This window comes from Schistocerca cancellata, chromosome 1, assembly GCF_023864275.1.
Source record: "Schistocerca cancellata isolate TAMUIC-IGC-003103 chromosome 1, iqSchCanc2.1, whole genome shotgun sequence".
Taxonomy (NCBI): Eukaryota; Metazoa; Arthropoda; class Insecta; order Orthoptera; family Acrididae; genus Schistocerca; species Schistocerca cancellata.
Window position 1 is genome coordinate 300,441,560 of NC_064626.1, and position 17,127 is coordinate 300,458,686.

Below are 17,127 nucleotides of genomic sequence, written 5' to 3' on the forward strand. Positions count from 1 at the left end.
ATATTTCCACTGATTTTGGCAGTTGATAGGTGTCCAGAACGAGGTTTGGCATCAATCGTCATGTTGCCATGTTTAAATCATGCAAACCACTCGTACATTTGAGTTTTTCCCATAGCGTCATCTTGATAAGCTGTTTCCAACATTAAAACAGTTTCAGCAGCATTTTTACTGAGCAGAGAACAAAATTTCACAGCTGCTTGTTGCTCACTTAAACTTGCCACCATAAAAAACGAAACAAGAACAAAACAGCACTAGCAAAGGCAATCACAGTAGATGAACAGAACAAATGGCACTGAACTGGCAGTGAGTTGTGCTATGCATGCCAATCTGCAGAAGGGTGTACTATGCAAGCTCCACCCACAGCAATGTTATTCAGGTGTTTTTTTTTTTTTTTTTAATGGACATTTCTTTCTGTTATTTAAACAAACTGTGAAACAGACACATGCAAAATGGTAATCATGCATTGACCATAAACAAAAACATAAACAAATTTCTGGAGTACTTTAAAGAGAATTTATTTTGTGGGCAGTGGAAGTGTTTGAGAAAGAAGTGGAGGTGCAGTAAGAGATGGACATGCAGTAAGAGATGGAGGTCCACTGAGAGGTGGAAGTGCACAGAGAGATAGAAAGTGGAAGTAGAGGTAAAGGTACAGGTGGAGATGAAGACAGATGCAGAAGTAGTGCGATGGAGATCAAATCAAGAGGATCCGCTAAGTTTTGTATTTGTCACTGCACACACATGGGTTCGAACCCAGCCACTGCTTGAATTTTGAATACAAATCATCAGCAATGGCAGCCAAAGTCTTCTGGCATAAGAAGACACTCTCATTGTGCCAATGCTCTTGTCAAAAAGGGTAGAGGATCAAACAGAGGTTTAGGGTACTCTTTTGTCTCTGGGGTGGGAAAGTGCCCCTTCAAGGTGGAAGAATCTGCAGTGATCATTGACATGAGGATGCAGAACACAATGGAAACTACTACATTAAGAACACGTAATGTGTATCCAAAGGAAATGTGGCCTGTGAGTGAACAAATGTCATGAGGAACTCTCCAATCACAAACGAGCCCGCACCATTCCTCCATTCAGATCTCTGGGAGGGGTTGGGACTGCCAAGGGTGAGGTGACCATGAGAAAAATATGGAATAGTAAATGATGGGATAACATTCTACGAGCTGGAGCTTGGAATATAATAGCAAAGCTAGAAAATCTGAAAAGAGAAATGCAAAGTCTCTATCTAGATATAGTGGGGGTCACTGAAGTGAAATGGAAAGAAGATAAGGATTTCTAGTCAGGCGAATATAGGGTAATCTCAACAGCTGCAGAAAATGGTAAAATAGGAGTAAGATGCATTATGAATAGGAAATTATGGCAGAGAGTGAGCTACTGTGAACAATTCAATGACAGAATTATCAGATTTTACAACAAACCAATGCTGACAAAAATAGTTCATGTAGACACATCAATGTTGCAAGCAGAAGATGTAGAGAGAAAGTGTACCAGGGTATTGAACATGTAATTTGGAATGTAAAAGGAGATGAAATCTAATAATCAAGGGGGACTGGAATGTGGTTGTATGGGAAGGAATAGGAGAAAGTGTTACAGGAGAATATGGGCTTGGTATTAGGAATGAGAGAGGAGAAAGCCTAATTGACTTCTGCAGTAAATGACAGATAGTAACAGTGAATATTCTGTTCACAAATCAATAGAGGAGGAGGTACACTTGGAAAAGACTAGAAGGCATGGGATCATTCCAGCAGGATTACATGATCAGACAGAGATTCCAAAACTGGATATCAGATTGTAAAGAATATCTAAGAGCAGACAGACTCAGATAACAATTTAGTAATGATGAGATGTGTTTCACTAATGTTGAGGATACAGCAACAAGGTATACCACGGTACCCATTTCAATTGAGGAGGAGTGTACACTTCTAAAAAGGGCAATCACAGATGTTGGACAGATAAATGTAGGTATAAGGAAGTTAACTGAAAAGGAACCTTCACTCACAGAAGAAATGTATCAAATGGTTGACAAAAGAAGGAAGTACAAAAATGTTCAGGGAAAGACAGGAAAACAGCAATATAAATCCCTTAGGAGTGAATTTCAGAAATCACAGGGGAAAACGGCAACCAAACAGCTATTCAGGTTGGCGTGTAAAATCTAAGAGACTGGAGATGTACCATCAGACTGTTGTAAAAATATCATCCACACAGTTCTAAAGATAGGATGAGCAGGTATTTATTTATTTATTTATTTATTTATTATTTGTCCCGTGGATCAAATCAGTACAATGGCTTGTACAACTGATATGGGATAAGTCAATACAAATATACAGTTTACAGGAGTCTATAATAGTAAACATGAATACAGAGGAAAGATTATTTTACATTACCTACAAAATTATGTTACTTAAAGTTACAGCTTTACAGAGATTGTTCCATGATGTGACAAAACTGACTTAACAACATTCAGCTTTGATTCTTTATCATGCACTAAGACAATTTTGATTCCAAATATTCCTGGATGGTATAAAAGCATTCTCTTAATAAAAGAGATTTCACTGTCTGTTTGAATTTATTTATTTCTTGGATTTCTTGTATAAAAGTTGGAAGATGATTATATAATTTTATTCCCATGCACTTGACACCATCACTGTACAGTTTTGTTGAGTGGGGAAGTATTCTTAGAGAGGTTTTTGATCTTGTGTCATAATCGTGGTAGTCCATATTTTTGCTAATTTTGTTGATACTTTTTTTGGTAAAGAATAATAATTCTAGTATGTATTGGCATGGGAGGGGCAAAATATTTAGTTTCTTAAATAATGGTTTACTAGTGTCTCTTTGTTTTTTGAACATAATTGTTCTGACTACCTTCTTTTGCAGTTTGAATATCTTAATTGATTCAGAATTTTGGCCCCAGAAGATAATTCCGTAGTTAAGTACGGAGTGAAAGAGTGCATGGTACATTGTGGTTAGGGTACTTGTGTTAGTGACATTCCTTATTGATCTAATCATGAAGCATACTTTACTAAGTTTTGTGCTGGTAACGTCAATGTGCCTTTTCCATGTGAGCGTATCAGTAATAGTGACCCCCAAAAATTTTATTTCATTTTCAAGTTTAACATTATTTTTTTCCAGTGATATAGTTGGTTGTAATGCATTTCTGTTTTGGGCAGTGTGAAAGGTTATTCCAATTGTCTTTTTTGCATTAATCAGCAGCCTATTACTTTGGAGCCATCGACTTATTTGATGTGTGGTTCTATCTATATTGGATTGGAGAATTTGTTCGGGCGCAGATATGAGTATAGAGGTGTCGTCAGCAAATAAAAGGGTTTTTGTGTTTGGTAGGCTGTGAGGAAGGTCATTTATGTAAAGTAAGAACAGCAAAGGGCCCAGGACGGAGCCTTGGGGAACGCCTTGCTTTATGGTATGTATGGAGGAATGTACTGTGCTAGCTGTACCTGAGAGCTTAGTTTCATTTAATTCGACATACTGCTGTCGATCTTCCAGATAGCTTTTAAACCAGTCATAGGCATTTCCTCTTATTCCATAGGAATGCATCTTTTGCAGAAGTATACTATGGTTAACCATGTCAAATGCCTTTGTTAGATCTAGGAATATACCTATGGCTGGGAGTTTTTTGTCCACAAGCTCCAGTGCATGATCTAGAAATTCTTGTATTGCATCTGTTGTAGCTTTCTTACTTTGGAAGCCGAACTGAGCAGGTGACAGGATATTTTCTTTGTCTAGAAAGGACATGATTCTGGTGGCCATTATATATTCAAATACTTTACTAAAAGTTGAAAGCAGTGCAATGGGTCGATAATTACTGGGATCCTCTTTGCTTCCTTTTTTGTGGACAGGTATAATTTTTGCAATTTTGAGCATGCCAGGAAATGTACCATTCAGGAATGAGAAGTTTATTATGTGAGCGAGGGGTTTACTGATGGAGTTACTGCAATTATGAAGGAGGAAGCATGGGATTTGATCTTGTCCAGCAGATGATTTTTTTTTAATTTTGCTATGCAGTGTCTTTTCTATTTCAATTTCAGATGTAGGCCTTAGAAATAGAGTCTCAGAGCATAAGTTTGGTTCTAGTTGTAAGGGACAGCTATTTTTAAGATGGTTAGCCAGGTTTTCTACTGTTTCTGTAAAGTAGTTATTGAATTCCTCTGCTGTTTCTTTCCCACAGGAGACTAATTTTCCATTTATTTTTAGGCTAATATCACTTTGTAACTGTTTTCCTCTATTAGTATTCATATTAATGAGTTGCCACATGCTTTTGCTCTTATTTGATGACAATTTGAGGTAGTTCTCATTCTGTAGCTTTTTGGCTGCATTTACTACGTTCTTTAATATCTTTTTATATAGAGTAAAGTATGACTTAAATGCTTCACTACTGCCTAGTTTGGATTTGCTCATGTAAAAAAGTTCTCTTTTTCTTTGTGATGATCTAATGATTCCTGGGGTGATCCAGCTGGAGAGTTTTCTATCTTTGGTGATACATTTTGTTTGTAAGGGAAAGTGGCAATTAAAATAATAACAGAAAATATCCAAGAATGCTTCATATTTGCTGTCTACTGTTTGAGCCTCGTATACATTTTGCCAGTATTCATTTTGTATATCAAAGAGGAAAGTATGCATGTGGGTTTTATTGAAGTTTCTCCTCTGTACAGTGATTTTATTGTGTTCGTGACTGTTATTTTGCAACCAGACCTGCATAATTAATGCATTGTGGTCTGAAAATCCTAGTTTGACGGAGGATACAGTACAATTTATATTGCTTGCTACTTGATCCAGACAAGTGGTACTGTGATTTGTTATCCTGGTTGGAGTGTTAACCATTAGGTCTAGGTTGTAGCTGTTCATAAAATTTTTAATGCTTAGATGGCTGGGGTTTTCTGAGAGAAAATCTATATTATAGTCACCACATATTAGAACACTATATGATTTTCTTTTACTTAGATTTTCTATTACTGGTGCTAGATTTTTGTAGAAAGTCCCTATGTTACCAGAGGGTGACCTGTAAAGTGCTATTATATAAACATTTAGATCTGTAAGCTCTACACCTGACATTTCTATATCTTTTTCAATACTATACGAATTGCAAATATCAAGAGGTGTAGCAGTAATGTTGTCTTTTACAAATATGCAACTGCCTCCACCTTTGTAAGATGTTCTTGAGAAGTGACCCACGAGTTTAAAATTTGGTATCACAACACTTTCTATTTCAAAAGACCTCAAGAAATGTTCATTAATACATAATATCTGAGTATCTGACAGTTCACTTGCACTTGATAACAAAATTTCTAATTCATTAAGTTTGCTTTTGAGCCCTTGTACATTATGGATGTATACTTTTAGATCAAGAATTTTTTTGTTTAATTTTTTTACACATTGGTGAGGAGGTTCAGACTTTACCTTATTTACTACAATTTGCTGATGGAGTCCTTTGCCAGTTTTATGGTGTATCATTAACTTGTTTGATGATGCTAAGTTTTTTCTTTTCTCAGAGGGGGATAGAAAAAATCCTCCTTCTTGGGTATATTCCGTCTTGATCTTAAATTTACTCTTACAGGTGTAGCTGCTGCAATCCTTTGTGGATCTTCTGATGTCTCCTCTGTCCTGCTTTCTTCGTTCTTGTCGAATTTGCTTTCCTCATTTTTGCTTGTAAGTCTTTCAGGAAGCTGATAGATTGATCTATTTCGTAATAGTCTTTTTTTAATTATTTCACTGATGTGATCGCACATAATACTTTTTCCGTCATAATTAAGGTGCATTCCGTGTTTGGTGTGTAGGTTTCGATGTAGTTTACTTACGTCCAGTACATCACACTTTGGGTATTCTGCACACAATTTCTTAATTTTGATGTTAGTTTTCCTGATTTCTTTATTAACACACGATCTGTAAATTAGGTCGTGTCTATGAGGCACAGTGGCTACTATTATGTTCCTAGATTTATTCACTTCTAGAAAGTTCTGTAGCGTTTTAACGCAGGCATCGGCTTCATTTTTAGCTATGTCATTCGAACCCGCTATACATACAATAAAGTCATTATCCTCTATTGTGTTCATCTGAAGATCAATGTCTACGACATGGTGTGTTCCCGCTCCAGGTTTCACTATGCTAGTCACTGCCGTTTCTCGATTTTTCTCCCGGAGCATGCTTGATAGCTTTCTGCCGTGGCTGTCGGCAAGCAAGAGAATACCACACTTTTCCCTTAATGATTCGTGTTTGCCCTTACCACTGTTTCCAAGTTTACTGTTGGTGTTCGGATTGCAGGTTTTTACAGCGTCACGATCAGTTGTACACTCGTTATGATACATCATATTTGTTTTTTTCTCTAAGAAAGTAACACTTTTAACAGTTTTCGTGATTTGAGACCGAACTTTTTGCGACACTGCTTTCCACTTGGATGATTTATCACGTGTATCTTGTTTCACTTCACACGAATTTTCCACTGTTTGTACTTCGCCGATTTCTTTCTTCAGTCCAGCTATTTCCCTTTTTAAATTATTGACTACGAATTGTAGGCTTGAAATTCGTTCGTTTAGGGTTGTAATTTCAACTTTACAATTTTCACAGGTTTTCTTTTTAGCTACATAACTATAACTATTTCTCGTGTTGAAATTATCGGCTTCCACACTCGTGGCCATCTTGGACGGCACAATCGGCTTAACTGCTCATGCATCCAGGCTGCTGACAAGAATAATATACAGAAGAATACAAAAGAAAATTGAGGATATGCTAGATGCTGATCATTTTAGCGTTAGGAAAGATAATGGCACCAGAGAGGCAGTTCTGGCATTGTGCTTGATAATGGAAGCAAGACTGAAGAAAAATCAAGGCACATTCATAGAATATGTCCACCTAGAAAAAGCATTTGACAGTGTAAAATGGAGCAAGATGTTAAAATTTCTGAGGAAAATAGGAGTAAGCTATAGGAAAAGATGTGTAATATACAATATGACCAAGAACCAAGACGGAACAATATGACTGGAAGACCAAGAACAAAGTGCTCAAATTAAAAAAAAGGGGTAAGACAGGTATGCAGATTTTGCCCCTACTGTTCAATCTATACAATAATGAAGCAATGATGGAAATGAAAGAAAGGTTGAAAAGTGGGATTAAAATCCAGGGTAAAAGTATAAGACTCACGGATGACATTACGATCCTCAGTGAAAGTGAAGATGAATTACAGGATTTGTTGAATGGAATGAAATGTATAATGAGTACAGAGTATGGATTGAGAGTAAATCAAAGGAAGATGAAAGTAATGAGAAGCAGTATAAATGAGAATAGCAAGAAACTTTACATCAAAGTTGGTAAGCATGAAATAGACAACGTTAAGAGATTATGATATCCTTTGTAGTGCATCATATTACTTTAACGAAGTGACGTGTTGCACAAGCATTTTTCAAACCAAAGAATGATGATCACCTCTATAAAAAGTTTATTTTCATGATGAATTAGATAACTTGCTGTTTGGATGTAACTTTTATTTAAGTACATGCATTACAAGATGGGTGGATGCAATGTATATGTAAGCTGGGACAACAATAAATATTGCACCACATTTGTGGTACCTACTCTCTGCAAACTCAGTGAAGAGAGGAACTTATGGAAAACAAAGACAGGATGACACAAAATATGTTATGACATCAGGGAATAACCTCCATGGTGCTAGAGGGAGTTACAGAAGTAAAAAACTGTAGGGGAAGACAGAGTTGGGAATACATCCAACAAATAACTGAGGACATAGGGTACAAGTGCTACTCTGAAATGAAGAGGTTAGTGCAGCAGAGGAATTCAAGGTGGTCTGCATCGTACCAGACCTAAAAAAGAGGACAGGACAATGAGCCAGTTTTGAAACATTCAAGTAGTTATGAAGGAAGATAGCAACTCGAAGAAGGAATGAAAAACCATATAAATTCAAATGGTCAAAATACTAGAAGCTGTTTAAGTGTGACAAGATGGGGGAATACCTGCAAAGCTAATACATGAAACCCACAATATATATATATATATATATATATATATATATATATATATATATATATATATATATATATACTGCACGAGGCTTCTGAGAATTGCTGCTAGAAATATAAAATTGAAAAATATTATATGCTTTTTAGGAAGCTTAAGGTGAGGTTATTGTTGTTGGGAGTGAGAGAAATAAGATGGTATGGACACAACAAAAGCAGGGGCAAAAATTAATCAGGAAGAAGAGCTTTAAAGTGATACAATCATGAGGCAGATGATTGACCAGAATGGGATTGAACAGCATACAAGAAAATTACGTAAGTGGGACTAATAAAGATGAAATATAAACACCTACGTGAGACTGATAAAGATGAAGTAGAAAAGCAAAAAGAATGCTGCTGTCCTTTTTCTACTGTGAAAATTCATGCTTATTTCCACTACACCTTTTGCAAGTACTGTATTCTATTTAATGTACTTCATATTTTAAACTATTGAAACAAATATTTACTGTCTTTAATGATTTCTTCTATCAGATTCCATAAATGTTTCCAATTTTTCAGTGAAACTTAACCCAAAATTTTAAGTCTTAGTAGTGGATGTCACTATTCATAAAAAGTGTCGTATTCATATTTTCAAGTTCATGACCTTTCTTAAATGTAAATATATTTTTAAAAGTATCTTGTGAATAAAAGTTCAAAAATGGTTCAAATGGCTCTGAGCACTATGGGACTTAACTGCTGAGGTCATCAGTCCCCTAGAACATAGAACTACTTAAACCTAACTAACCTAAGGACATCACACACATCCATGCCCGAGACAGGATTCGAACCTGGGACCGTAGCGGTCGCGCGGTTCCAGACTGTAGCGCCTAGAACCGCTTGGCCACACTGGACAGCTGAATAAAAGTCATTGACAATTTATGGAATAGCATCTTTTCAAAGTTTTTGTGATGATCATAGAGAACACCCCCGCCCCCCCCCTCCTCCACAGAGCACATTATAGAAAATGTGTTTGTAATGCTAAGATAGTGCTAAAAGATATTTTCAGGTTCTGGGCTCCACTTACACACCTGTACCAATTTAAAAAGTATGTTGTTAATGAAAGTTCAGATCCATATTCTGGAATAACATTTTTAAATTACACTGGTCTGGAGGAAAAATTGTTAAGAATATAAACAGACACAGGACCAAATCGGGGTGTCCCCCCCCCCCCCATCAAATTTACGCAGTACAGTTGCCTCTATAATCGACTATTACACTCTTTATTTTCAAAGTCTCTCTCATCATTACATTCATGTAATTATATGTCCACCATTTCACTTTAATGACATGCATTCTCAGTTACAAAAATTACAACATAAGAAAAGTACCTTCAGCATTGAAAGAACTGCTAAGTCATGAAATTCAACCCAAATCTCAATTCCAAATTCATCTCAGTACTGTGTTTGTATTGGACAGATGCTCAGCTGTTCGATATCACTCATAAAAAGAATCTAACATTGCTTCTATTGATTCTGGAGTATCAATGAATTCACTTAACAACAATGAATGAAAATGCTTAAATAATCAACAAGACATTACTTGGATGGATCATGTACAGAGTAAGTACTATTTATTTATTATTCAATCAATTACACAACTATAGTTATTAGGAATAATAAGAAAAAATAACTTACCTGGATTCCACGCTTTTCTAAGTGGTTAAAAAGAATGCGTCTCATGAGAAGCAAGTCCATACTTCGCACAAAGAAAGTGTGGAGAGGTAAATATGAGGTATTATTGCTTCTTTTCCTGAAATGCAACCTACATTATTAGGTGTTCTAACATAGTATGGGCAAATAACTTACATTACACATGTTGCATACACATTTTTGGACTGTCATTATTTATATTTTCTGCATGAGATAAAATGTAAGAAAACATGTAACTCAGGTATGGTTCTTATGTTTACCCATGTACTTGAAGCACATCATCTGTGTTTTGCATTTGTAGCAATCACATAACTTGTGTGTGAAGCTACTGAAACATTCATAATGTATACAACAATCAAAAAAGGTAATACCATTTATAGAAAATGCTGCTATACTATGGAGCAGTGATGTGGTTGTATGTTGAAGAACATCCAGATAATGCCAAACAATCACTATCTTTGGAAACATTGTTAAAAAAAGTTCTGGAAACTGGAGGTGTGGAGAATAAAATATGACAAGGAAAAAGAGGAGCAACTGATGAAAGAAATGGAACTAACATTTTAGCATAAGTAACACACAATGCAAATGTCACTAAGAGCCATCTCTGAAGTGCGAGAAGGATCAATTAAATGAGTGTTCTGTGAACACCACATTCCATCACATTTCATGCTCTTCATTTTAAAAGCACAAAATCAGATACATTTACTTAACATGTAATAACTAATTTTAGATAATGGCAAGAAACTGGTTATAAAATACATTACCTGATCAACATTAAATAAATAGCAGGTAGAAAAATTTCAAGATGTGTCTCTTTAATGGGCACAAATGGCAAGAGTCCAGTGTACAGCAGCAATACTAGCAGCAAAACCTGTTTCATTGAGAATAGGAGATTGACTCGTGGATTCTGTTGAAATTTAAAACACTGTTACTGACAAATAAAGTATATTACAGCAAATACAACAGGGAAGTTATTGTCAATTTCAACATATTACTTACAAAAATGTCCATAAGTAAATATTAGCAACTTCTAACGTTGGAAAACATATAGTTGTGAACATTACAAGTTATGTATAGTTACAAGATGCTTCTTAACAGTCTACACTGGCTAGAAACAGAAATGAGTGTTACAGCTGGATAACAAGTGCAAACAAAGAAAACCAACCTGTGTAGCACAGAAAAGTTATAGCACTGAACATATTGTAAATAACATGAAGCAGACACACACACACACACACACACACACACACACACACACACACACACACACACAGCTGTTACTACAATCACTATTAACAATCATTAAAGTAATCACTGAAACATTACTAATCCTATGTTTTTACAAAATTGAAAAAAATAATACTGAAAATAATAGGGCAGTTCTAAATCCCACAAAAAGAAAGTGGAACATGAATGTCCTGCTATTTTAGAATAAAATGTTTCTGGATTTTTCAACCATAAGTGTCTAAGCTCAAAAACTTTTGAAGCAAACACATTGTGTCTCTGGTAATTACTTTTATCTTTAGAGGACTTTCACAGCACTCCTAAGCAAAGTACATTATTTATTGAAAACTAAATGGATCTGACCAATGTTAGGCAACATTTGCGCAATATATCACATTGAACAAAACCAAGAAATGAATAGGCTGAAACAACAGACAAACAAATGAAAGAAAAGATCTGCTAAGGTTATATAAAAAGATACAACACAGAAATGTCCACAGGTGTGTGATCACTTCAAGAACAACAATTGCCACAGAATAGACAAAAAATATCAGTATAATATTATGGTGTGGCAACAAAATAAATTAAACTGAAAGACAAACCTATAAACAACTTAGGAAAAGATCAATTGCTACCTACTGTAAAGATGCCATGTTAATTTGCAGACAGGCACAATTAAAAATACACTTCCACAAAGCTTTTGGCCACAGCATTTATCAGCAAAAGAGAAACACACACCATTCATATACACAAGCAAGCACACTTCATGCACACATGACTGCCAATGCCAGCAGCTCAGGCCAGAAAGGCATTTGGTCTGAGCTGCCAATGTTGGCAGTCGTGTGCATGAGGTGTGCTAGTGTCCATAGTTAGACAAATCTATAAATCTGTCAATACAAACCTGATACTGATGGGTGATACATGTTCTTATTTTGAATATTGATGATGTTCAAAAACACTTCAATAAATCATTTCTGAACAGCAAAGTGAATAGTTATTTTAGTGACCCACTCAGCAGTGGATAAAGATTCAACTTAACACAATGGTCACATGCATCCTATGTGACTTCATGTAGCACCTTAAGGTACTTTAGAAAGTGTGTAGTACAAGATATTTATTGATCTGGAGAATATTATGCGACTTGGAGAAAAAAGTTACCCTTTGAAAAAGCAATTTACTGTTTGACTTTTGAACTTAATCACATTTGTGAAAATACATTTTGTGGTTGATATGTTCTCCGTACAGAAACCAGATGGCAGTTATAAGAGTTAAGGGGCATGAATGGGAAGTAGTGGTTGGGAAGGGAGTGAGAGAGGGTTGTAGCCTATCCCCGATGTTATTCAATCAGTGTATTGAGCAAGCAGTAAAGGAAACAAAAGAAAAATTTCGAATAGGTATTAAAATCCATGGAGAAGAAATAAAAACTCTGAGGTTCGCCAATGACATTGTAATTCTGTCAGAGACAGCAAAACACTTCGAAGAACAGTTGAACGGAATGGACATTGTCTTGAAAAGAGGATATACGATGAACATCAACCAAAGCAAAACAAGGATAATGGAATGTAGTTGAATTAAGTCAGGTGATGTTGAGGGAATTAGATTAGGAAATGAGATACTTAAAGTAGTAAAGAAGTTTTGCTATTTGGGGAGCAAAATAACTGATGATGGTCGAAATAGGGAAGATATAAAATGTAGACTGGTAATGACAAGGAAAGCGTTTCTGAAGAAGAGAAATTTGTTAACATCGAGTACAGATATAAGTGTCAGGAAGTCGTTTCTGAAAGTATTTGTATGGAGTGTAGCCATGTATGGAAGTGAAACATGGACGATAAATAGTTTGGACAAGAAGAGAATAGAAGCTTTCAAAATGTGGTGCTACAGAAGAATGCTGAAGATTAGATGGGTAGATCACATAACTAATGAGGAGGTATTGAATAGAAATGGGGCGAGGGGGAGTTTGTGGCACAACTTGACTAGAAGAAGGGATTGGTTGGTAGGACATGTTCTGAGGCATCAAGGGATCACCAATTTAGTATTGGAGGACAGCGTGGAGAGTAAAAATCGTAGAGGGAGACCAAGAGATGGATATACTAAGCAGATTCAGAAGGATGTAGGTTGCAGTAGGTACTGGAAGATGAAGAAGCTTGCACAGGATAGAGTAGCGTGAAGAGCTGCATCAAACCAGTCTTAGGACTGAAGACCACCACCACAACAACAACAACAACAACAACAACAACAACAACGTGTTCTATGTAATATGATTCAATGTAACGAATACAATGGTTATGCAATCCTCAATGTGTTAACCCATACGTCCATCCTAATATTATTAAATGCAAAAGTAACTCATGTTTTCATGACTAAACCACTGAATCAATTTTGATAAAATTTAGTGTGAAGATAGCTTGAACACTGAGGAAGAACGTTGGCTGCTAAAGAGAAGAAGGTGAGAGAGAGAAGAATCAACCCCTGAGAAGGCAAAGTAGGGAATGGAACATACTTTTTTTTTAATTTCTTATTTTTACATAAACCATGTTGCATAATATATATGTTGTATAATGTATAGCTAATTCAATACCACAATACATAACTGTGTGGTGGCTGCCACATCCCTCCACACACACGGTTTGGCACTGATGCTGCACATATAGCTGCACTGTGCATTGGTTCAGTTGGGGAGAGGGGGAGGAGGGTGGGGGGAGGGTACACATCACAAGCTATGCTTACTCAAATAGTTAGACACATGAGGGCAGCTGATGATTGCACATACAGCGGCTTGCTTACTCACAGTCAACCATCATAACAAAATTACTGACATGAAAGGGCAGCCACAGATAATGATTACTTCAGTATAAATTAATGGGTGTTGTGTATTTAACAATTTCTATAAGAAACTGTAAAAAATTCAGAAAATTTATCTGTTTCTTTTGGATTAATTTAGTAATTTTGTCAGTTGATGTTTGTCAAATTTTATCACTACAAGTGATATGTTATTCAAGTGATTTTTTTACTTCAGAGATTCTCAACTATTAATAAATTTCATGTACAAAATGTTTGTTGTTTATATTGCTGCTTAAATAAATGTTTATGTTCATGGTATAAAAGAGGACACACAATTCTGAAGGTGGAGGTAAGTAATTCTTTTTGTGGCCGTTTTTCATCATATTATGTCCAAATAAAAGTAGAAATCCTAAATGTAAGTAATTTACAAATTTTCAATGGGAATTTGTTGCAGCGTGTTATTTGATTTGTACACTGGTGACCATTTGTGATCAGATGCTAGCGTTGTTAGCAAAGCATGATATTAATCAGAATCACTGACTCGGGGGTTTCCTCGCAGTTAGATTAGCATCTGTAACTACTCCTTTCATTTTTATATGTGGCCTGTTCTGTTCATTGTTAGTGATAGTAGGGTATTATGATTTGTGTGACAAAGTGCAGAGAGGCTGTCAGTGTTGTGTCTAGACAAGACAGTCTAGACACAAGGCGAGGAAGCCGAAATGGCACGCGTCAACTCACGCTGGCTTGCGTTAAGTCTGAAACAGGATACGTAATGAATGCTATAAAGAAAAGTACGTAGCTGCTGGAATACTTAACTTTAATCCATCATTTGTATACAGCATTCTGGAGGATACAAGTGAGACTCTCTCTAGAAATGGTTAATGGCACCTTGCTAGGTCGTAGCCATGGACTTAGCTGAAGGCTATTCTAACTATCTCTCGGCTAATGAGAGAAAGGCTTCGTCAGTGTAGTTGCTAGCAAAGTCGTCGTACAACTGGGCGAGTGCTAGTCAGTCTCTCTAGACCTGCCGTGTGGTGGCGCTCGGTCTGCAATTACTGACAGTGGCGACACGCGGGTCCCACATGTACTATTGGTCCCACATGTACTAATGGACCGCGGCCGATTTAAAGCTACCACCTAGCAAGTGTGGTGTCTGGCGGTGACACTACAGTCAGTACTGCAGCAGCATAGGGTGATGCTCAACAAGTGAAAGTTGCCTTTTTTTTATTGAATTATTGCAACTACAGAATAACGCCAGTTAACACAACCCACATCACCACACTGTTGGCACAAGTTGACTTGTCTATAGATAGCAAAGCAGCTATTTTTGGTTAATCATTAATAGAGTAGTAGTAGTAGTAGTAGTAGTATGGATGTACATGATAAGGACTATTTTGATTTTGCTGAGACTGATGTAATACTGGAATACAACAGTAATAGTTAGGCCAACCTAATGACAGTGCAGGACTCATGTATATTCCAAGGCCTCATGAATCTGACAGTGCAGCATCAGTCACTCATTTTAGTGATGGACAATTAGTTTTTACTTTGCTCCTTTACTTTATTATGTCTGGAGTAAGATATTGAAGTTCTATCAGCTATCTTCCTTTCAGTTTGTATTCCATTTCTGTTTTAAAATTCTTATGCACTAGGGACTGTAGATATTTACATCTTTCCTTGATGTCATTATAAATATACCATCATTGTACATAGAACTGTTCAAAACACAACAGGAATCAGAACTTAAATGCAATATCCACAACCAGTTTTAACAGATCTGTGACAAAATGTATCCATAACTTTTCAACTTTTTCTTTTCCCTTAAAAAGTGGGAGCTATTTTGTTTAAAAAAGCCATGTCTTACTTTTCACAAACGATTTTATTACAACAAACACAACACGAATGTTCTTCTCATCACAGATGATTCATAATACAAATCAAGTTATCAAATTAATAATATATGAAATAATCACAAAAAGAGCCATGACAAAATGGATTTTTCTAAGAAGCTCCTTCCAATAATTTTTTTTAGCGCAAATATATGGAGTGATCAATGCCGAGATACTATACACATACTCCAAGAGGACTCTACATGTGTGGCTGACAGGAATATAAACCCAATCAGCTCAACTGGTTTGACTGCTTTACGAGCACTGCCAACTATAGCTGGCACGTAATACTATGTTTAGTGCATCTACCCTGCCAATAAATAAGGCAATTCAAAACTAGATTAATCAAAACATTATCAAAAATGTTAACTTATCATGTCACTTCTGCTTTTATAGAAGTAGATGCAATAAATACAGTGATGTACGCTATCTAACATTGACACTGACCAATAACAGTCAGTTTCAATCAAATTCTATCAATTCTGCATATCACATTAGTCACCTCACCAAGAGTCCCTTATTATGTTCCACAGACAGAGGGTTTTTCCTTGCATAAAATCAATGTATGCTCGCCTTAATGCAACATTCATCTATAACTTAGCCTTAAGTAATTCCAGTACAGCATTATAGGAACTACTAAACCTGAAGTGGAACTTACAAAAATCCAAAAGAAAATCATCTTGATATAGTATATATTCATAAGCAGCAGCTTTCAAAATTTAATTCAGAACATAAAATACAAGCTCTTTGTATGCGTTTCACTATTTTTCTTCAGCAAATTCATGAACTTTAAATGAGGGTCTCTGTGAAATGAGCAGTTTTCTTTCCCTCATTCCTGTGTAAAGCTGTATATTGGGTCACCCACCCACCATTACTTGGCAAGGTGAACTTGTAACCCAGATGCAGAGGGAATTAACTTTGTCACATGACTAGGTACAATCAAGTTCTAATTCAAAGTAGATGCACAGTTACCTCTTAATGTGAGCAGAGAAGCGATAGCATAAAATAACTTTGCAGGAAGCCATGAGAACTTACTGTCGGCGTCATTAATTCTACTGACAATGAGAACAAGAAAGGTGTGTTAGTGCCAACAGAGAAGGCAACAGAGTGTGCAGACAAATGTTGACAAGCAAAAGTTAAATCAGTGGTGTGTGAAGGAAGGACATGATCCTGGGTGGAGCAGGATTCAAATATGTGCCCCAAACCAGAATAAGTAGAATTCACTCAATAAATATTTCACTGACAATATAGATAAATGTGATATTTGATATCAATTTCTATGATTTTATGAACAGTTTAAGGCAATATCATCTTTAAAAGCTTCACAGCCATTGTCATATGGAATTGTATTTCCAAGCTAGCAAAGAAACTCTAAGAAAAACTGTTCCATCTTATGGTGTAACATGTCTATACCTGGGACTAACATTTTCCACTACTAACAACTTAGGCCACCAAACAATATTAGTGAAAACAAAAAAAAAAATTGTTGAGGTAGATTTTTTAGGTATAGACAGCCTCAGTGTGTGTGCTCTATGGTTTAACATATGTGCAGAAGGAGTG

General features: G+C 36.1%; 1 protein-coding gene across 2 annotated transcripts in view; it reads right to left on the bottom strand.

Annotated features, from left to right (window-relative positions):
* Positions 1-17,127, bottom strand: part of LOC126172185 (lysophospholipase D GDPD1-like) — a 155,743-nt gene that overhangs the window by 10,264 nt on the left and 128,352 nt on the right. For both annotated transcript variants that reach the window (XM_049920859.1, XM_049920860.1), the window contains 2 exons: positions 10,438-10,580; positions 9,659-9,773 (listed from right to left, as the gene is read on the bottom strand). In XM_049920859.1, coding sequence (XP_049776816.1) covers positions 9,659-9,773; positions 10,438-10,580 — 258 coding nt within the window. The remainder of the gene's footprint in view (positions 1-9,658; positions 9,774-10,437; positions 10,581-17,127) is intronic.